Genomic DNA, 23,790 nt, shown 5'->3' with positions numbered 1-23,790 from the left:
CTGAAATTTACATCAACGCCCAGGGCAGGTAAACGGAACATTAACAACCACAAGGCAGAATATTCCGCTGGTGCACTTCAATTCAAATAACCAACCACAGTGAAACTCCACCAGAGAGTGGCTAGAATTTTCCAACTTGAAAACCACATTGTTGCTCGCGGGAATATCCCAACAGCTGACAATGAACTCCAAATGACACAATGTGAACAGTCTTGACTTGCTGGTAGGTTAAATCAAAACTCAACTTTCGTGTCCAGAGTCTGTGTGCCATGGCCCTCATAGCAATGGGAACAGCCCCACACACACCGACACTGCGTAGAAACCACCAGTGGCCCCGGCCAAACTACGTCCCGCAGAGAATTCCTTGCTGCTCCACGCCAACCAACTGACTGGTTGCACACCGCCCAGCCGGAAACTATAAGTGCCAGGTCAAAGATAGTCCAAGGTGCGAATATCGATACACACCATTGCTGCCACCCGTGGAAGGAGAGCATAACAGCAAAATCGCGATAACCACGGGAGACTAAAGTCATTTGCAGATAAGAGCACATTTTACTTCATTTCTAGTTTTGCTGTTTCACATAAGTAAAGTGGGAGCCAGCCACAGCTCAACTGGCTGTCAGCACCTCACCGGCTCTCCATCCCCGACTTCACTGCTGCTGCACTGCTGGTCCGTCCCGAACTCGCTCCTCATGCTGTGTCCACACGCTTGCCAAACCTCGACAAGCCATCACAAATTCAAACATGTAGATAGGGCGTTTGGCTTGACTTGTGTAGGCTTGCTTGTGCTTGTGGCCGATCCAGTAGAGTGTCGGTTTTTTGGCACAAATCAAAGGAGGTTTGTGGCAAGCGCTTGCGACACATCCACACGTTTGTTGTGGACTTAGTATTGTTTGTGCACTGGCGGCGGACAGAAGTGCGTTCCTCTTTGTGTAGAAGTAGGCTACAGCGGGGAAAATGAATACCGGTAACTGATCCAATGAGGAAATATTACAATTCATTGAATGTTATCAAGCAGAACCCTGCATTTGGGACCTGAGCAATAAAAACCATACAGATGAAAAAAAGTGGCTGATGCCTGGAGTTGTCTCAGTGAATTTTTAAAGAAACATGTAAAGGAGATTAAAAACAAAAAGGAAATTCTTATGGCCACATTTTGTAAACATTTAAAGAAGAAACAAGATTCTATTCTTTCTGGCTTGGGTACAAATTTAGTTATTTATTAATATTTACAGGATATATATACAATAAATTTGATAAATAGATGACTGGAACAAACTGTATATTTTTCAAAGTTCTACATTTATTTTTACTAAAATAGTGGTGTTACTAACAAAATAAGTATGTATATGACGTAAATAATAAGTAATAATAATTTTCCCTCCGGAGTCGAAGATATTTACGAATCAGTTTGGTTTGCGTACCAGCTTGTGGAATCATTTCTTTTGCTGCTATATACCAACAAGATTGGTTTGAACTCAGATACACTAAGCAAAATTTTGGAATCTATCAGTTTTGATTTTTACTGTTTCTATAATATGAAGTACATGCTCTAAAATTAAGAAGTCAGAACTCCTCATGAAGCATTCGTACTCCTACAAAAGTATGAAGTAAATTCATCCCTAATCTTGATGGCATTTAGCGGTGATCTTCGAGGTACAAGTGGCAAATTTTGTATTGCATTGTATTCTGTTATATTCCACCATGCACCAGGTGTTATCAGATTCCCATTACTATCCCATAGATCCAAAGTTCCAGGGGGAATATATCTTTCTGAAGAAGATCTACTTTTTCTGAGAAAGTTATGTAGTAGCACACAGGTCATAGTAATTTCTTTCACAGTTTTGAGATCCAAATTAATAGGTCTCCTAAAATTCTGAACACTGAAGTTAAAATGCCAAAAGTATTCTCCACTCCAACCTGGGTTCTAGGCAATTGTTTGTTAAATATTCTTTTTGGCAATACAGTCTCATGATGTCCAGGGTAAGGTTTCATAACATGCGTACTGAGTGCAAAGGCACCATCTGCTAAAAATACATATGGCACGTTTACGTTATTGTTCGATCCAGGGAGTGGGCATGGTGTGGGGAAGTTCATTTCATTTCTGCAGATTCTTTGCCATAATAATGAATTGTTAAAAGCACCACCATCACTAATCCTCCCTTGACATCCTATGTCAACAAATACAAAGTTATAATTACTATCAACTAATGCCAAAAGCACTATACTGAAAGTTTTCTTGTAGTTGAAATATTCAGTTCCACTATGAGGTGGACTCTCGATAACTATATGTTTGCCATCCAACGATGCCACAATGTGGGAATTTACTGCTGCATCCCCTTCCGCTGTAGAGGGCATCTGAAAACACAATGTTAAACTGTAGAGTTGCTAATAAAATCTAATTTTTGCAGCAATCACGATCATCAGAAACAGCTGGCGAAGAAATTGTGGATGAAGCTGAGGAGACAGAAAATTATAACAGCATGGCGGGTTCCTCGACTCCTGCTTCTATGGTTTCTTCACCATCTACAAGTAAATCTAAGGAGAAATCTTGTCATCACACTGCTTTGAATATAGCAGAACAGCAAATGGCCACAGCATTTGTTCAATTAACGAATGTGTACTTAGTGTCCATCATGTGCAAATGCTGAAGATGATGAATGTGATCTATATGCTAAGCTACTAGCCAAAAAGATGCGGGAGCTTACTCAAGACAACAGGAAGTTAATGATATATGAAATAGATGGTTTATTTATCAAAAGAATTAAATAGAGGCCATTTTCATGTGAAACACCATCCCCTCATAATTCATTTCAATATTCTAGACCATCATCAGTGTCAAGTGGATTTATAGTAGTACCAAACTGCTCAGCACGTGTTCAAACGTCATTTTCTGAACCTTCTACCCCAAATTATGACCCCTTCACTACCAATCTTATCTCCAATTTTGAAAGAGCCCCTACTCCATTACCACCAACACATCATCGAAACAGAGATGACAACATAACTATTTACTCAGCTGAATCCAACCCTTCAAAGACCACCTCTACAATTACAGTAATACCGGTCCCGGTATCTGATGAAATAATCACGCCTCAGAGACAAAACGTTATTAACGAAGCATTCCAGAAAGCTTATGAAGATTTTGAGTGCTATGATACTAGTGCATAAGTAATAACAATTGTACAGAACAGTGATTAATATTTTTTTACACCGAGCTATTCAAACTAATAAGAAATACTAAAAACAAAATATCAAACATGTTTCACGTTACCTTTATTTCAACTTTCAGAATGTTATTAAGAGCTCTGCAGACTTCAGGTATAATTTTTGATATGGCCTGGGTGGATACTTTAAACAAATAGTGTAGACTCTTGTAACTGTCTCTGGATGCTAAATATCTTAGTGTTATTGCCAGACGATATTTAGCTGGTATAGCTGCTCTGAAGTCTGTACTTTTCTTCGAAATCGTAGGTGAAATTTCATTCACCAAATATTCAAAATCAGTGTAGCTCATCTTGCAGAAGTTATCAGACTGTCCAAATGGTTCATAAAGAAGCTCCTTACATTTTTCTTCCATATATTCTCTGCAATCACAAATTGTAAATCAATAATTTTTTCATATGCCTAATTATATTAAACGAAATACACATAAGAAACTGTATAATGATCATAGATACATAAATGAAGCTATAATGTAATAATTTAACAATTACCTGGTATGGTCTCTATGAATTTTTAACATCCACCTTCTCTGTATTAACACAATTCTCGTTGTCCATCGCACTTCACATAGTGTAGACCGGGAACTGTCTGCTAGGCATGCCCGATGTAAAACTGACTGGACACTACCCGTGCTGCCAGAGTTGTTGTTGTTTCTCCGGCAGAGGGCGCGGCCAAATTCTTGCGTGCCCTCTGGTGGACGGGACTTTACTTGCAGCCACTACTGTCCGTGACACACCGTACCGATGTGCGCCTCCCACAATCTTTCTGGTGGCTACTGCACTCCTCCTCCTTCGGGGGGTGAAGCCACTGTGATCCACTGTGTTGGAAGGTGGAGCATCGTGCAGTAGCGATGGCCTCCACTTCCATTGGAATGCTGGAGTTGGGGGGATCTGCCAACCCTCCAGCCAAAAACTTCGAATACGGTTGGAAGTGACCCACAAGAAGAGGCCCCCGTCGTCCCACCACCGGACCCCGGGACAGAACGGGCGACAAGCTGTCGAACTCCGGATCCCATTTCACCTTGGGAGGGGCAAGACCCAGTGGTGGGGATGATGGGGAAGGCACGACCACAGATGAACCAGCCTCCTGAGAAACCGGGCCTGCGAGGAGGGCCGGCTCTCGCCGGGGCATCTCTAACGATGGCAATGCCGATGCTGGAGCTACTGGAGGCCGCCAAGGCTGAGAACCAATGCAGTGTGGCGGAGTCACAGGAGGGAGGGGCGGTAGCATCCCCTGAGAAAACAACACGGGTGCCGGCAATGGGGAAGCCAGTGCCTGAGGGGTTGGAGGGTGGGTGCCAAAACATGGACATAGCTGATTTTGGTGACGATGTACCTCCCGGTCCCCCGCCTGCAAGGTATAGAGCCTGTGGCCATTGCAGTACAGGACCACCGCTGGTATCCAATGTAGATTGCGACCAAACCCATGTGCCCAGACCCACATACCCGGTGGAAAGCCGGGTACCCCGTTTTGCGAAGACTGGCGAGGACCAGGCTGGAGGAGGTGCAGCAGAGTCCTAGGTTGGCGCCCGTGGAGGAGCTCTGTGAGGCTGCATTCTCCCATCGGTGTGGTCTGGTATGCCGTCAGGAAAAACGTCAATGCCTCCTCTGCAGGACATTCGTGCACATACTTTTTCATCTGCGTCTTAAATGTGCGCACCATGCGCTCGGCTTCCCCATTTGATTGTGAATGAAAGGGGGGAGAGCAAACGTGCCAAATACCGAAGCGCCTACAAAAATCCAGGAAGGCCTGCAAAATAAACTGAGGTCCATTGTCCGATACCAGGGTGACTGACAGGCCTTTCACAGAAAAGATTTTTGTGAGTGCCTGGATTGCAACTTCTGAAGTGGTTGAGGGGCAGCGAACCACATATGGGAATTGGGAATAAGCATCAATGACAATGAGCCAAAAGCCATTGCGAAACGGGCCTGCAAAATCTATGTGAACACGTTCCCATGCCCGGGTTGCAGGCGGCCATGAAGAGAACACTGACCTGGGAGACGCCTGTTGGCTCACATACTGGGAAGAGGCGGCCACCAAATGCTCAATGTGTCTGTCAATACCAGGCCAGTACACATGTCTGTGAGCCAAGGTTTTAGTACGGGATACACCCCAGTGCCCCTCATGTAATAACGTGAGGACCTCCCTTCACAAACTTGCAGGAACAACCACGCGAGGAGCTGTATCATCAGTAGCCAGAAGGAGAACTCCTTCCAAGACTGAGAGGCGGTCTCGTAGAACAAAATAATTACGAAGAGGGTCCGAGACCCGGCCTGGAGGTCGGGATGACCACCCCTGCTGAACGATGCGAACTACTTGCCGGAGAACCGGGTCAGCTGCCATTTCCCTGGTGGCTCTAGAACTAGTGATCGGGAAGCCGTCAACTGCTTGGCGGGACACCACATCCAAATGAAAACACATAATCTCCTCCTGATCGAACTTAGGATCCAGGCCCACCGGAAGACGGGAAAGAGCATCGGCATTGGCATGCTGTCTGGTAGGGTGAAAATGAATGTCATAATGGTACTTAGAGAGGAACAAGACCCAGCATTGCAGTCTGTGGGCCGCCCTATCCGGAATCTGAGAGGCGGGGCCAAATAATGATATTAATGGCTTATGGTCAGTGATTAACGGAAACTTCATGCCATACAAGAAAGGGTGAAACTTGGTAACAGCATAGACAATGGCCAAAGCCTCTTTTTCCACCTGGGAATAATGGGCCTGCGCAGGACTAAGAGTTTTAGATGCAAACACCAGTGGCTGCTCGGAGCCATCTGCGTTGTGATGGGCCAGGACCGCCCCATCCCCATACTGTGAAGTGTCTGTAGCCAGGACCAATGGCTTATTGGGGTCAAAAGTAGCCAAACAAGGCGCTGACGTGAGGAGGCTCTTCAATGAGGTGAACGCTCACTCGCATGCAGGCGACCAATCAAAAGGAACACCCTTGCGCAGAAGGCAGTACAGGGGGTGGGCTATGGTGGAAGCCCAGGGAATGAACCGGTGGTAATAGGCAATCTTGCCTAAAAAAGCTTGTAACTCCTTCAGTGAAGCGGGCCACGGAAGGTCGACGATATCTTGGACCAAACTTTCTAGCGGCTGGACGCCGTGCCGAGAGATGATGTAGCCCACATACTCAATGGACGGTTGGAAGAAGTTCGACCTACGCAGGTTGCAACGCAGGCCCACAGACCTGAATTTGAGAAAGAGGGTTCGAAGGTTGTGCAAGTGTTCCTTCATGCTGCAGCCTGTGACAATTATGTCGTCCAGGTAATTAATACAATGAGGGATTGTTGTGACATGCTCAAGATAACGCTGAAATATCGCCGGGGCACTGGATATTCCGAAGGCCAGTCACTGGTATTGGTAAAGGCCAAACAGGGTGTTCATGACCGCCAGCCGTTTGGAGTCCTCACCAAGTGGTATCTGATGATAAGCCTCCAAAAGATCGATTTTCGAAAAATACTGGCCTCCCGCCACGTCGGAGAACAATTCATCAGAACAAGGCAAGGGATAGGTGTCCACCACCCATTGGGAATTAATGGTGGCCTTGAAATCGCCACAAAGACATAATTTTACCAAGGGTTTGCTGACAATAACGAGGGGCGAAGCCCACTCACTAGAAGAAATGGGAAGAACGACCATGAGGGCTGTCAGCCGGTCTAGCTCTGCTTTTACCTGAGGGCGGAGAGCCAAGGGGATCTGTCTCGCACGTAGGAAATGCGGGCAAGCTGACGCCTTCAACGTTAAGTGAGCTTCAAAGTCTGAAACATGCCCCATGCCCTCTTCAAAGATATCCTTAAAGTCAGAGCTCAAAGATTCCAATGACTGATAGGGAACGTCTTCGGAGACCAACTGTATGGTGTCTGTGATAGAAAAACCAAAAGCTTGAAAGGCATCCAATCCAAAAAGGTTAACAGAGCTCACATCACTGACAACAATAAAAGTAAGAGACCAAGTGACTGATTTGTAAGTAACGTTGATAGTGAATTGACCCAGTAGGGGAATGAACTGTTTACCATAACCGCGGAGACGCCGGTAAACTGGCGCCAATGGGGGCGACCCAAGGTCGGAGTAAGTTTGTGCATTCAACATTGTACTTGCAGTTGTAATTGGCGCGACTGAACCGACACCTTGATAAAGAGTTTGTGTGCCGATGCATTGGGAGTCTGGCCCAATGAAACTTCCTGAATGTCAATGTCCATGTCCTCTGTACCTGCTTCCTTCGATTCTTTCGAGGCTGAGCGGCAAACTTTAGCAATGTGTCCTTTTTTATTACATTTGCAACAAACGGCCCAATGCTGGGGGCACTCTGACCGATCATGATGTATATAGCACAACGCACAGGACGGTAACAGGGGCCGGCGGCCGGAACTCTGTTTATGCGCCGTGCGGGAGCGGCCGTAACGGCCGGATTGTACTGCTTGCAAGTCGTCCACCCCGGACGCATTGGACGTGGCCGCGCCGCCCTGAACCGCCACGACGTCGCACCACGCTTCCAACTGTTGATCTGCGGCGTGAGAGACTTCATACAATTGAGCAATGGACAGGACATCCTCAAGGGAAGGATCTTCCAACTGCAGGGCCCGTTGCCGGACCTCCCTATCAGGGGCCGTACGAACAATGATGTCTCGCACCATAACGTGGGCATACGACTCTCGCAACTGCACCGTGACAAAATGATACTTGCGACTAAGAATGTGCAGAGTAGCGGCCCACGGCCGGTAAGACTGATGGGGTTGTTTCTTGCATTGATAGAACTCGACCCTAGCCGCCACAACATGCATGCGGCAGTGATAATATGAAGACAGCAATGAACACAATGCGTCAAAAGACAAGTATGAGGGTTCCTGCAATGGCACTAGCTGCCGCAAAACTTGATACAGTGAGGGTAGATATCCAAGACAAGAAAGGAGCACGACATACCTCTGCATCGGCAACATAAAATGCCTGGAAATCCTGCTGAAGGCGATGTTCATATGCGTCCCAATCCTCCGCCGTCTCGTCATACAGGGGAAAGGGAGGAGGGAATGGCGCTGGAGCAGACTGTGTGGAGAGCAACGCCGGAAGCGCTTGTTTCATGGTGGCCATGAGCTCCGTCTGCTGCTCAACCAAAACCCGCACTAAATTCTCCATGCCATGGATAAGCTGCGAAACTGGAACAACGATGCAACACGCGAAAGAACGACCCTACTCGTCACCAATTATGTATTAACACGATTCACATTGTCCATCGCACTTCACATAGTGTAGACCGGGAATCGTCTGCTAGGCATGCCCGATGTAAAACAGACTGGACACGGCCCGCGCTGCCAGAGTTGTTGTTGTTCCGCTGGCAGAGGGCGTGGCCAAATTCTCGCGTGCTCTCTGGTGGAATGGACTTTACTTGCGGCCACTACTGTCCATGACCTGCCGTGCTGATGTGCACCTCCCATGATCTTTCTGGTGGCTACTGCATTCTCCTTTCCCGCATTTTGTGTTTTCTTTCCTCGTTTTTCTTTTTAGTCTCTTTTTTCTTTTTTATAATAAAGATAGGTTAAGCCAAAGGTTATGGCCGACACAACCTCTACATCCATCATGCTTGCTTCTCCAGAACAAACAAGTGCCCTCGCGAGCATGTGGATGGTTCCCCAAATGTAGCCAAGCGTTTGTAGAGGCTTGGAGTTTGTGGCAAGCGCCAAGCGTGTGGACGCGGCATCAGACACACAACGACCCCGAAATACTATTGGACGCTCCAGGGTCGGTACGACAGTGCGCTTATCGATACGTGCTGCTGCTGCTGCTGCTGCTGCCACTCACGGGCAAGTAAGGCAGGAAGCTAGTGACGCCAGTAAATGGAATAAGAAAACGAGGTGGCAGTAAAGTAATAGAAGATGACAAACAATAAATGTCATGAACACGAGCTGCGAATGGCTCAGATACATTTCTGGACATAAGTTCCTTATCAGAGCTTTGTCTTCTAAGTCCCCTCTGCAACACCTGAAAGCCTGTAACAGGAATTCTGAAACACCCAGGAGTAGACATTGATGGCTTGGCTAAATTTTATATATTTATATAAGTTGTATGTAATGTGGTATGACGATAGTAATTATATTAGATCTTGCACTCACGATAATTTTGCACTCACGGTAATTTCTTTACCGAGTTTCGTGCAGGTTGGACAGAGAGAGCAGATTTTGTGAACTATGTTGCGTCGGTTCTCGATTGTGTCCAGGAGGAATCGTGTCTGATTACGCGAAGGTGGTTTGAACCTGACATTTAACCCAGATTGCCTTCACGCAATCCGATTTGTCAATACAAACTCCTAAGTGCCCTAACTGAGTATTTAAAAGGAAATGGATGAAGGAAAGTGGGATACGGTAATGGTTATCAAATCTGTGATTGAGTATATTAGTAGCCTCTTGAAAACAACCAAGATAAAGAGCTGCCCTGTAACATAGTTTGCATACAATGGAAAAACACTGTTACTCAAAGAAAATAATAAAAAAAGGGATTTCATTATTACACATCAGTATATCCTGAAATAATCCATACCACTAAGCATGAACTAATAACCATGGAATATAAAACTTAGCCTACATTTTGCACTTCTTATGCACATTCCATGCTACAACAATTTCCTTTCTTGTATGTCCAATATTTTCTCAAAATTAATTCTCCTTGTGTGCACATGAATATTTCATGGCGTTGCACTGTTTATCGAAGCGGTCGTTTGAAAATTTTAATTGCTGGTACAGTAGCGATGTTACACTGTACTTCTTAACATCTTAACACATCGAAACAGTAAAAGGTAACCAAAAATCTAGAACTATTCATATCAAAAGACAAAATTTTTTGTGATTCATATTTTCATATCTTATTAGGATCGAGTGATGCGGCAAGTATTTGCATATCTGCGGTCAGCGGATCATTGTGTTTATTTGAATAAGTTAATGCTGGACTTCTTTTCCTAACATTTGTGCTGTGATGCGTAACAGTTTACTAACTGCAGCTCAGTGACTGTTCTTCTCTTTTATGACAAATATTTTATATACAGAGCATCCAAAACCCAATAATATTACAAATCCCACATCACTTAATTTTCTTGTGACTCTAGTATCTTTTCACAAAACAGGTGCACTTTTTTCATGCAGTACTAACCTACATGTGTACTTACTGATTTGACACAGTAAGGTACAGAAATTGCTTTGTAATGGCTATTGTACTCACATAGGTACTTTGTTATTAAATTGTGAAAGTTGGTAGCAGCCAGGCACAAAACACCTGTTGCCCAAAGTTGACAAACTTCTGCTCACTTCAGCCAATCCAGAACTGGGGAACGTTCATTCAGCACATTGTTAACAAAAAAATATTTGTTTCTCAGGAAAATGATTTGTGGAGATCTGTGTGGCTACAAATAAAAGGCATGCCTCTGTTACTTTGTCTTAAGAAACTAAAGGAGGGTAAATTATTTCTATGAGGAGGACAAAAGTGACAGCAATGCTGTAGAACGATAAGAGGTATGTCTACCTTGAACATCGTGATACTGAACTCAAAGTAATAAACAAAAAACATGGAGAAGTGTTCAAGGCTGTAGCAGTCATGGCTTATCTTAACACAATGAGTGGAGTAGGTAACAGAGTAGCACTTTGCTAATAACCCAACAACTCAAAAAGGAGAAATAAATATTACAAGAAAGTACAGTTCTGTCTCATTAGATTTGTTGTCATGAACACATGTCCTCTCCAAGGATGTAAAAAAAATTCCTCCAGGGTTATGTATAGCTCATTTTGAGATAATTTCAATACAGCAGAAAGAGTAGTTCACTTCAAAACCAGCAGGTGCTCCATCTTCTAGCACCAAACCCAGGCAGCCAATTGCCTAACATTTTCTGTCATTAGCTCCACCAACTGCAAGTAAACTTTATCCAAGAAGAACCTATGTTACATGAAGCTGTGTTCAGGATATGGATGGGAGAAAGATAAGAAGGGAGTCAGGATATTGTTGGGAAGATGTTGACGTCACCCTGTATGCTGTTCCCTGCTGTCACATTTATCACACAGTTACAAACACTGAACACTAGGACAGCAGAAGGGATTAAAGTGACCACATCCTACTTCTTTCTTAAATTTCATAAACAATTTTTTTTGAAATCATATGGCTTTACCTAATTTATGCTTCTTTTTATGATGATGTATAAGGATTTACAAAATATGAAGATTTTCTTGGACGTCTCATTTGATTCACCTGGAATGGCGGAGAGGTAAATTTCACAGCACTGCAATTTCTCTTCTGAATATATAGAAATATATCCTGCACTGAAGCAGCAACAATCAACAACTGTGCAGAGTAGTTGTTGCCCATTGTTGTGTTGGGTCTTGGTACATGCACATTCCAGTCTGCTACAGTTTCTGTTGTGTCATTCAGGAAGCATTCTTTGTCCATGAAAGCTGTTTACAGACATGTCTGATAGTGTGGACTTTCTGATGATGGGATGTTATGTATCTTAGAAAATGCAGACATTGAATCAAAAATTGACTTCACTGATCAAAATGAGGATGAAGACATTATGAATGAGGAATTAGTGGAGGCAGAGTCTGATGCTGACCTATGTCTCGCCTCTCCTCTGCCTCCTGCCATCACAGCAGGCTCAGATGCTCCTGCAGAGATGATTGTTAGGGATGGAGCCAAATAGGAGATTGACAAATTGTCATCATCTTGAAGGAAGCCATTTGCAATTGTTCCAAAGGAGATAGAAGGTCCCACTACATCTGCTTTCCAAAGAGTAGGCTCCTATTTTCCATTTTATTTTTCATGAAGCAATGGTACACCTTATGAAGAAATACACAGTATTGCCAAAAAGTACTAAATGCAATTATTGGACTGTGTGTCAGGCCTTCTGGCCAAAATCTTACTTGTTTAGCAGTTTCTTTATTGTGCATATCTGTGACTCCATTCAGAGAAACCATTGTTTTCAAATATTTCTAGTGTACACTGATAACAGGTTAGTTCATCCAAAAACCCTCTTTTTAAAACAGTTGGAGATTGACTACAAATACAAACCAAGTAACGGTGAAATTTTCAGTGAGCAAATGGCGGTTTTTTTCCTGAACTGGGTTAGTACATTTGAAGGCTCACATTCCCCTCTTCTCAGGAAGCAACTTACTTTTCAAAAACATATTTGAAAAATTATTCACACCAAAAAATTTCATGTTCCAGAATGTTTCAGTTTTAACTTAATTATTTCCAAAATTCAGTACCATAGCTTTGTAGCTTTTATTTACTGTGCAGTGTTATGTGGCTTTATGCTTAATTACAACTTACTATTTTATCAGTTGATTTGTTTTCACCACATAATGCCTGCTGTTTACATCCTTCTTCGTTGCTGAGCGATGTATCACCTTTCGTTCTGAAGCCGCAACTCTTCCTTTCCTATCTCTTTACTACTTTTTATCTATATAAATAATGAACTATTGGTATTGCCGTTTAACAACTTTTTAATAACTGTGGAAGTATTACAGGCATCGGATCCCACCTAATGTGACACCCACCTATACATTTTACATGAACCTTTCAAGACTCGATCGATCTGTTTACAAAGAGAAAGCAGAATATCTCTTCCTTTGACGTTGTCCAACAACGACCTAGGAAGCTCAACGCCCTCGTGGCCCAGGCTCTTACATGCTCGCGGTAGTTTGCAGCATTTATTTTATTCCTTGCCCACTTGCCACTACGTCAAACTTTTGTGGTGATCGTTAGGCAATGTCTTCCACATTATCTGCAACATAAATAAACTTTCTTCCCACAGTATTTCTGAAAACCCCAAAACAAACTTAAAGAACATAATAATAACTGTTCTTACAATTATTCGTATAAGTCTTGGTCAATTTAGTGAGGGGCTGGACAGGCCTAAGCCTTGTGACACCACAACTGGTTGCAAAAATACCTACTTTCATAAAATGACCTTGATATTTTGCTATTATTCAATTCAGAAAATTTCACCTTCAAAACTTTCTGGCATGCTTTGGGAATCCCTACATATGTAGAAATCACATTTATAACATACTACCTACAATTTCTTTCATTTGCTAACTGTCCAGCTCATTGTTAAAATGATGATTGTGTCTCTGTGTCCCCTAGTTTTTGTGCACATTTAGTTAAATTTCTAGCAATTGTGTCATAAGTATGTAATTGGTAAAATAATTTACATTTTCTAAGTAATGAGGAAATGAATACTAAAATATACACAGTTGTATGTGCAGCTTATTGTTACCTTAATTCGGCTACTAATCTTTGGTTACTGACAATCAGTCATATTTATTGTAATAAGCTTGGTGCTGGTACTATGATTATAAGGATCCTTGGCCTAGGACACTTACAATGTAGCTCAAGGTCTAGGTCAGAGTACTGAAGATTAGCAAGGCAACCATAAGCTGCACATACAGTTTTGTACACTATAGTATTTATTTCTTAGTTACTGCAAAAGTCTACATTATTTTACAGATCATAGTGACATATGATTGCTTCAAATATGAAACCAGCCTCACCATTATAGTGGAACCTCAATTTTACATTCTCCAATTTTATGTGTTTAGCAATTCTACATCATAAATCTGTAGCCCCTATGAAAAACCCATAAGATAAATGCTAAAAATTCACCGACTTTTCATTTATTCCTAGTAAGGTTTACCTGAATTCTAAGTTCTTACTCAGTGTCTCACTTGAGTTCATCCTGTTCTCTTCCTACTGACATCTGATGTGACTGGAAAAGTTGTAAGTGACTCAAAATAAATAGTTCACATCAGGAGTGGTGGCAGAGTTAAGGAAGTATTTTAAACCATTGTGAAGAGGGAGATGTGAAAGGAAATGCTGACGTAATCCAAGATAAGTGTTGCCAACCCCAAATTGCAACATTTAGATTCTCCACACAGTTATGATACAACTACTGCTAGGTTGCAGCAGTAAGACAGTCAAAACGAAGTGTTCCAGATGGAGCCAATATGTGATGAAGGGGCCCAGACACGACTTTTTCTTGTGGCACTTACAACTCAGTCTCATCTTTTTGTATGTATTTCTGATGTACTGTATTCAGCTACAATATCAGTTGTCAACCTTTCAAATTCAAAAATTGAGTCTCTAAGAATATGTTCAGTCATAATTGAGGAAACATTGCCCATTTCCACCTAGTGAACTCATATTGGCCACCAATTTGTTAAAGTCATCCAATAGTCAGCGCAGCCACCACATCACATTAACATGTGAAATGAGCTCACCTACTGAGAGGGGGAGTGGCCCCTCAGTGACAGGAGTGCAGATAGGTGTGAAAGCATTTTGTGGAGTGCTGAAAATATACTGTTCATGCAGATGATGTACTATGACAGATGTCACATGGAAATTGAGCAAGGATTTTGTGATAGCACATTTTAAAGACTTTTGTGTTCCAATCTGACATAGTACACTATTCATGTATATACTTTACAGCACACACTGTAGATTGTAAAGATTGCCAGCAGTGATAGAAGGCAAGCGAAACTGTAGCACCTGAGCTTTCTTTCAAATTTAGATTTTACACAGTGAACAGAAATTCACTGAGTCAACTTCTAATGAGCTTGTAATGTCACTTGGGGAAGTAAACTCATTTTTCACATGTTTCTCTCATCAAGCCTAAAATAACACTGTAACAGTGGTTAGCATATGTAGTGGAGCTCATAATAAAAGCATTAAACAATTACAGCAATGGTTACAAAGTATGTCACTAAGCATATGTCTGCATTTATGCTTCTGGTTTAACCATTTAGCTACTGTTATATTTTTGGTTTAGTTCAATATGTTCATCAATTTTTGCTTTTTTCTGGATGAGTACAAAGGATGATCTGTCAAAAATGCATGTTTTGAATATATAATCTGTAGTCATAACATGTCAGAAAACAGCTCGATTACCTTGTACCCACATATCAATCTCCATTTTTTGGTGAGTGTTTATTTGCTGTTACACATTTCTGATTTTTTAATAACTGATGAAATTCATTACCACAAATTATTGTATAAATGTAGTACTGTACATTAAAATTCCCTTCATTTACACAGATTTTATACAAAGTATTGGAGAGGATTGCAATTTTTAATCATATGCCAATTAGGTTTGTTTTCACTCATATTTTTGGGGAGTTTTATATTTCCTTTACTTCAGCATTTTTTCTCAATTTTGCATTTTTTTAAGTTTGGACCACACAAAAAGGTAAAATAGGGGTTCCACTGTAGTACCCTCTCAAAATTTAATGTAGGACCTAGGCCTCAAGCTAAAGAGTGTCGCTATGATTTTGGCAAAATTGTCAGAATGCTACAGGAAGGTAATCTCATGGTGTGTGTTAGGCCTAAATATTTAATAAAAGATCCTTGTATTATGACAATAAGAATAATGTAATATTTATAATGCAGGATTCTGATATAAATGTAATTCATAAACCCAAGAGTACATCACAGATACAATACGAATATTAAATAAAGTTGTTTTTTTTTTTTTTTTTTTGTGTGTGGCGCACAACTTCAATGGTCATTAGCGCCCAGACTACGTTAAGAATGCACCGCGAGGCACAAGTTTAAAACAACTACTAAAAGGGAAAACACGATAAAAGACAGACTGACAGGCATAGGATTAAAAAAACAGCATAATCAAATGTCCTTAGAGAGGTTTGTCAAATTGATAAAACGTAGAACGCGAGCAGCTGCTCATGGGTCATCCGCTAAAATGGCATCTAGAGTACATGGCAGGCCAAGATCAAGACGCAGTGTGTTAAAATCTGGACAGGACGTTAAAATGTGGCGGACCGTCAGCAATTGCCCACATGGGCAGAACGGCCGTCAGCAGATGGCGATGGCTGAACCGCCAGTGTCCAATGCGTAACCGGGCCAAAACGACCTCCTCCCACCGAGAAGGGCAGGAGGAGGACGTCCAAGCTGCGGGAAGAGGTTTCAAGGCCCGAAGCTTGTTGTCTGTAAGTGCAGCCCAATCGGCATGCCACAGCGATAAAATGCGCTGACAAATTACCCTGCTACAATCTGACGAAGGTACACAACAAGAAGCTGTCCAAGGCTGGAGGACCGCAGCCTTGGCCGCGGCATCTGCAGCTTCGTTCCCAGGGATACCAACATGGCCAGGAACCCACATAAAGCTAACCGGAGAACCGACGTCCACCAGCTGCTGAAGAGAGCGTTGGATCCGGTGCACGAAAGGGTGAACCGGATACGGATCACTGAGGCTCTGGATGGCGCTCAGGGAATCGGAGCAGATGACATAAGCAGAATGTCGGTGGCGGCAGATGTAAAGAACAGCCTGGTAGAGGGCAAAGAGCTCAGCTGTGAAGGCCGAACAATGGCCATGGAGCCAGTAATTGAAACTTTGTGCCCCGACAATAAAGGAACACCCGACCCCGTCATTGGTCTTTGAGCCATCTGTATAAATGAAGGTCATATTAATGAACTTCGAACGAAGTTTAACAAAACGGGAGTGGTAGACCGTACCGGGGGTAACCTCTTTTGGGAGCGAGCTGAGGTCAAGGTGAACGCGAACCTGAGCCTGGAGCCAAGGTGGCGTGTGGCTCTCGCCCACTCGAAAGGTTGCAGGGAGTGAAAAATTAAGGTGTTGAAGGAGGCGACAAAAGCGAACTCCAGGGGGTAGCAGGGCAGAGACATACAACCCGTATTGACGGTCGAGAGAGTCATCAAAAAAGGAACGATAAGATGGGTGGTCGGGCATTGACAGTAGCCGACAGGCATACCGACAAAGCAGTATATCGCGCCGGTAGGTGAGTGGCAATTCGCCAGCGTCAGCATGAAGACTCTCTATGGGATTAGTATAAAACGCTCCGATCGCAAGTCGTAAACCCCGATGTTGTATGGAGTTGAGGCGGCGTAAGATGGATGGCCGTGCAGAGGAGTATACAAAGCTCCCATAATCCAGCTTGGAGCGGATGATCGACCGATATAGACGAAGTAGGACAGTTCGATCCGCTCCCCACGACATACCACTGAGAACACGGAGGACATTTACAGAACGGGTACAACGGGCAGCCAAATATGACACATGTGGAGACCAGCTAAGTTTCCTGTCAAATGTAAGACCTAAAAATTTTGTTGTCTCCACGAATGGGAGAGCAACGGGACCGAGTCGTAAGGACGGTGGGAGAAACTCTTTGTAGCGCCAGAAGTTAATACAGACCATCTTCTCAGCAGAAAAACGGAAGCCATTGGCGACACTCCAGGAGTAAAGACGGTCAAGAGAACGCTGAAGACAGCGCTCCAGGATACGTGTACGCTGCGCGCTGCAATAGATGGTAAAATCGTCCACGAAAAGGGAGCCTGATACATCAGCTGGGAGGCAATCCATTATTGGATTGATGGCTATGGCAAAGAGAGCGACGCTCAAAACTGAGCCCTGTGGCACCCCATTCTCATGGTGAAAGGTGTCTGACAGGACAGAACCCACACGTACCCTGAACTGTCAATCCATTAAAAAGGAACGAATAAAAAGAGGGAGGCGACCACGAAAACCCCATGTATGCATGGTGCAGAGAATGCCCGCTCTCCAACAGGTGTCGTAAGCCTTCTCCAAATCAAAGAACACAGCCGCGGTCGGGTGCTTCCGCAAGAAGTTATTCATAATGAAGGTCGACAGGGTAACCAGATGGTCAACAGCAGAGCGGCGCCTACGAAATCCACATTGTACATTGGTAAGTAGGCGTCGAGACTCGAGCAGCCAAACCAAACGAGAGTTAACCATTCACTCCATCACTTTACAGACACAGCTGGTAAGCGAGATGGGTCGATAACTGGAAGGCAAGTGCTTGTCCTTCCCCGGTTTAGGAATCAGGACAACAATAGACTCGCGCCAGCATGCGGGAACATGTCCCTCAGTCCAGATGCGATTGTAAGTACGAAGAAGAAAACCTTTACCCGCAGGAGAAAGGTTCTTCAGCATCTGAATATGAATAGAATCAGGCCCTGGAGCAGAGGACCGTGACCGGGCAAGTGCGTTTTCGAGTTCCCGCATGGTGAATGGGGCATTATAACTTTCACGATTCGAGGAGCGGAAGTTAGGTGGCCTAGCCTCCTCTGCCTGTTTGCGGGGGAGTAAGGCAGGGTGGTAATGAGCGGAGCTCGAAACCTCTGCGAAAAAGCGGCCGAAGGCATTGGAGACATCCTCCGGGGCCACAAGGACGTCATTCACGACCATCAAGCCAGAAACTGGCGAGTGGACCTTAGTGTCAGATAGCCGGTGCGGGATACCCCAGACAACAGAAGAAGGAGTAAAACTGTTGAAGGTGCTTGTGAAAGCAGCCCAGCTGGCTTTCTTGCTTTCTTTAATAATACGACGACACTGTGCACGTAATCGTTTATAAGTGATACAATTCGCCACTGTAGGGTGGCGTTTAAAGGTGTGTAAAGCACGTCGACGAGCACGTAAAGCGTCTCTACATGCTGCGGTCCACTAGGGGACCGGTACGCGACGTGGAGAAGAAGTAGGGTGAGGGATGGAATTTTCAGCAGCAGTGAGAATGACTTCCGTGAGGTGTGCGATCTGACGATCGCAGCTTGTGAAGGTTTGATCCTGAAAGGTCGCCGTGGAAGAGAAGAGCCCCCAGCCTGCGTTGGAGATGTTCCAACTAGATGAGCACGGGGAGGGGGTATGCTGCAGGAGATGGATAGCACACAGGAAGTGGTTGCTCGAATATGTATCAGAAAGTGCATACCACTCAAACCGGCGTGCAAGTTGGGTAGTACATATAGAGAGGTCTAAATGGGAATAGGTGTGAGATGCGTCCGAAAGAAAAGTAGGGGCGCCAGTATTGAGGCAGACAAGATTGAGCTGGTTGAAAAGGTCTGCTAACAGGGAGCCCCTCGGGCAGGATGCCGGAGAGCCCCAAAGGGGATGGTGGGCATTGAAGTCTCCAGTTAACAAAAATGGGGCAGGTAGCTGAGCAATAAGCTGCATCATGTCTGCCCTGGTAACGGCAGATGACGATGGAGTGTAGACGGTACAAATGGAAAATGTAAAAGTGGGGAGAGTAATGCGGATGGCAACTGCCTGCAGGCCGGTGTGCAATGTGATGGGATCGTAGTAAATATCATCCCGGACCAGCAACGTAACCCCTCCATGAGCCGGAATACCTACCACAGGGGGAGGTCAAAACGCACAGAGGTGTAGTGTGCCAAGGCAATTTGATCGCATGGGCGTAGTTTCGTTTCCTGGAGGGCTACGATGAGCGGACGGTGCAAGCGGAGCAGCAACTTCAAGTCCTCTCGGTTGGAGCGAATGCTGCGAATATTCCAGTGAATAAGTGCCATCGTAAGAAGAAAAGGAAGATGAAAGAAGGGGTCACCTCGAAGGCCACTGAGGGCCTGGCTTCGAGCGAGCACTGCCGCCGCTATCAGTAGGCAGACAGTCATCGTCCATTGGGTCTATAGGTTCATCGGCCATTGTGGTAAGATGGCCGGGAGGGGGAGCTTCCTCCGCCGGTGAACGGCCAGATGTTCGGCTACCAGCGGTGCGGCCAGGCGAAACGGATGACGGCCTGGGGCGGCAACCGCGGGGTGGCGCAGGAGAAGAAATGCGCCGTGGCGGAGAAGGAAAACTGTGCTTCCTATGAGCCTTCTTGGAAGGTCGTTTGGTGGAAGTACCGGTTGAAGGCTGGGAGGTCAAGGTACGTAGGAAGTCTGCACGGGACGGTTCCTTCCTGAAGGCCCATGCATCTGACTTCTGGGTCTTCGTCTTAGCAGAAGCTGATGAAGGGGCTGGTGTCTGTGGGGTGATGGGAGGAAGAGGAGACGTCGACCGCGCGATCTTAGCACTGGCTGAACGGACGACCGTGGTGCTGAAGGTCAGATCGCATGTCTGGGTTGCCACCTCCCTGGTAGTCCGAGGAGAGGCGAGGACAGTACTGTATTTCCCCGCTGGGAGCAGCGTGGGCTTCCTACTAGCCAATAGCTTGCAAGCGGCCGAGGTGGACACTTTCTCTTTGACCCGAATTTCTTGGATACAGCGTTCTTCCTTATAGACAGGACAGTCGCGGGAGGATGCGGCATGGTCACCCTGACAGTTCACACAACGAGGAGACGGAGGTGGACAGTCACCCTCATGGGCATCCCTGCCACAAGTGACACATTTAGCCGCATTGGAACAAGACTGTCGAGTGTGATTGAAACGCTGACACTGGTAGCAGCGCGTAGGTGTCGGGACATAGGGGCGAACAGAAATAACCTCGTAGCCCGCCTTGATGCGTGATGGCAGCTTAACACTATCAAAGGTCAAGAAAAGTGTCCGGGTCGGTACAAGGTCATTGTTGACCTTTTTCATGACCCTATGGACAGCCGTCACGCCCTGCTCAGCGAGGAAAGATTGAATCCCCTCGTCAGTCAATCCGTCGAGGGATCTAGTATAGACCACACCACGAGACGAATTCAAAGTTCGGTGAGCCTCCACCCGGACAGGGAACGTGTACAGGAGTGTGGCCCGAAGCAGTTTTTGTGCCTGAAAGGCGCTCTCAGTTTCTAGTAATAAGGTACCGTTACGCAACCTGGTACAAGATTTGACAGATCCGGCTATGGCATCTACGCCCTTCTGGATAACGAAAGGGTTGACAGAGGAAAAATCCTTTCCGTCCTCAGATCGAGAAAAGACGAGGAACTGTGGGGCAGGCGGTAGTACTTTTGTCACTGGTGGCTGGTCAAGTTTCCGTTTTTGGGCAGAAGTCGAGAGAGATGGAGTGAAATCCATTGCGGAGGAATCCTCCATGATTGCCAGCGTCTCCGATGGCGCGCTCCTTCCTTGTGGAGACCCTCTCAGAGGGCACTCCCGCCTTAGGTGAATGTTTACACCTCAGGTCACACCTCCCGAGAAACAGACGGAGGGACCAATCGGCATGGTCAGAAGGTATCAGCTCAGGCAATCACCCCTCCCTGGGCCTGGCCTTTACCAGGGGGTACGTGCGTGCCTTACATGTCTACCCAGGGCGGAGAAGGAAAACTGTGCTTCCTATGAGCCTTCTTGGAAGGTCGTTTGGTGGAAGTACCGGTTGAAGGCTGGGAGGTCAAGGTACGTAGGAAGTCTGCACGGGACGGTTCCTTCCTGAAGGCCCATGCATCTGACTTCTGGGTCTTCGTCTTAGCAGAAGCTGATGAAGGGGCTGGTGTCTGTGGGGTGATGGGAGGAAGAGGAGACGTCGACCGCGCGATCTTAGCACTGGCTGAACGGACGACCGTGGTGCTGAAGGTCAGATCGCATGTCTGGGTTGCCACCTCCCTGGTAGTCCGAGGAGAGGCGAGGACAGTACTGTATTTCCCCGCTGGGAGCAGCGTGGGCTTCCTACTAGCCAATAGCTTGCAAGCGGCCGAGGTGGACACTTTCTCTTTGACCCGAATTTCTTGGATACAGCGTTCTTCCTTATAGACAGGACAGTCGCGGGAGGATGCGGCATGGTCACCCTGACAGTTCACACAACGAGGAGACGGAGGTGGACAGTCACCCTCATGGGCATCCCTGCCACAAGTGACACATTTAGCCGCATTGGAACAAGACTGTCGAGTGTGATTGAAACGCTGACACTGGTAGCAGCGCGTAGGTGTCGGGACATAGGGGCGAACAGAAATAACCTCGTAGCCCGCCTTGATGCGTGATGGCAGCTTAACACTATCAAAGGTCAAGAAAAGTGTCCGGGTCGGTACAAGGTCATTGTTGACCTTTTTCATGACCCTATGGACAGCCGTCACGCCCTGCTCAGCGAGGAAAGATTGAATCCCCTCGTCAGTCAATCCGTCGAGGGATCTAGTATAGACCACACCACGAGACGAATTCAAAGTTCGGTGAGCCTCCACCCGGACAGGGAACGTGTACAGGAGTGTGGCCCGAAGCAGTTTTTGTGCCTGAAAGGCGCTCTCAGTTTCTAGTAATAAGGTACCGTTACGCAACCTGGTACAAGATTTGACAGATCCGGCTATGGCATCTACGCCCTTCTGGATAACGAAAGGGTTGACAGAGGAAAAATCCTTTCCGTCCTCAGATCGAGAAAAGACGAGGAACTGTGGGGCAGGCGGTAGTACTTTTGTCACTGGTGGCTGGTCAAGTTTCCGTTTTTGGGCAGAAGTCGAGAGAGATGGAGTGAAATCCATTGCGGAGGAATCCTCCATGATTGCCAGCGTCTCCGATGGCGCGCTCCTTCCTTGTGGAGACCCTCTCAGAGGGCACTCCCGCCTTAGGTGAATGTTTACACCTCAGGTCACACCTCCCGAGAAACAGACGGAGGGACCAATCGGCATGGTCAGAAGGTATCAGCTCAGGCAATCACCCCTCCCTGGGCCTGGCCTTTACCAGGGGGTACGTGCGTGCCTTACATGTCTACCCAGGGCGGGGAATTACGCGTTACCCCGTCACCGGCTACGTGTGCGAACGCGTGGGTCGGCCTTCAGGTGCGCACAGGGAGGAAGGAAGAAGAGGAAAAAGGAGAGAGAGAGAGAGGGAGGGAGAGAGAGGACAGACTGTCTCAAATGCCGAGGTGGAGACCAGAGAAGGCAAGGAGAAGAAGGCAAGGAGAAGAAGGCAAGGAGAAGAAGACAAGGGAAAGAGTAAGGAAGACAGTGAGGTGGAAAAGAGCAAAGAAAGGAACCAACCAAAGGAAGGAAGAAACGAGAAGTGAAAAAGCAAAATGACCGCAAATAGAGGTCGTGGAACCGTCCGTCTCTGGACGCAGGCGCTAACTATCCCCTTGAGGGGGAGGGACTCCTTTTAGTCGCCTCTTACGACAGGCAGGAATACCTCAGGCCTATTCTAACCCCCGGACCCGCATGGGGGGAAAGTTTTTTGCTGTTCATGCCAACTGATTCAGGATGTGCAAACAGGGTATCACTGCAGTTATATAGATAATGCAACTAATATAGCTTGTAAATACATTTGCATTCTCGGAAATGATGTCTAATGGTAATAAACCAACTACAATTTTACTCATACAGTGATGATACATTGATGTAAAGATAAAAATAAAAAAAAATAGAAGATAAATTTTATCTTTAATTTAATATTAGTATATGTTTTTACTACAAACTGTTTTATAAAAGAATTTCATATTATATTGCTAGCCTTCATTGTGTAGGGGCTTGTTTCACACTTTCCTACCACAAAATTGTTCATTGTCATCCTTTGCGTGTGGTGAAACGAATCAATATGTCAAATCCCATTTCATAATTCTGTAAATGTTGACAGTGTACCTTTCCCCTACAGCTTCTATTACATATATTGTGTGGTATAACTCTGTAATTTATTTCTCATTATTACATAACAGAATGTTTCCTATTTTTATCTGACAGAGTTCCATGACACTTCACAGCACACTGCGTCTCCTTTGTATACAATTTGAGTAAATTTTTCTGTTATGATTGCTTGGCATATACTACTTTGATGTTACATTCCTTCTGTTAATTCCTATGTTAACAAGTCCGACCCTGTTAAATTAGTTGATGTGAAGCAGTGCAGACCACCATCTAGTGGTCCCTCTCAGTAATCATTTCCACTGAACTCCAAATCCAGTTCACAATTACTGT

At 45.3% G+C, this 23,790-nt stretch overlaps 1 protein-coding gene across 2 annotated transcripts; it reads right to left on the bottom strand.

Moving 5' to 3' along the window:
* Positions 1-1,360: 1,360 nt before the first annotated feature.
* On the bottom strand, positions 1,361-5,698 carry LOC126416420 (uncharacterized). Of its 2 annotated transcripts, none has more exons than XM_050084139.1 (3): positions 3,717-5,698; positions 3,275-3,587; positions 1,361-2,358 (listed from the first exon to the last, which is right to left on the bottom strand). In XM_050084139.1, the coding sequence occupies exons 1-3, from the start codon at positions 3,743-3,745 to the stop codon at positions 1,837-1,839; spliced, it is 864 nt and encodes a 287-aa protein (XP_049940096.1). In that variant the 5' UTR covers positions 3,746-5,698; the 3' UTR covers positions 1,361-1,836. Both variants share the same exon structure in this region; 1 of them encodes a protein (XP_049940096.1).
* Between the last annotated feature and the right edge of the window lie 18,092 nt (positions 5,699-23,790).

This window comes from Schistocerca serialis, chromosome 8, assembly GCF_023864345.2.
Source record: "Schistocerca serialis cubense isolate TAMUIC-IGC-003099 chromosome 8, iqSchSeri2.2, whole genome shotgun sequence".
NCBI lineage: Eukaryota > Metazoa > Arthropoda > Insecta > Orthoptera > Acrididae > Schistocerca > Schistocerca serialis.
The sequence above is the reverse complement of the archived record's forward strand: the minus strand, read 5'-3'. Positions and strand labels throughout refer to the sequence as shown.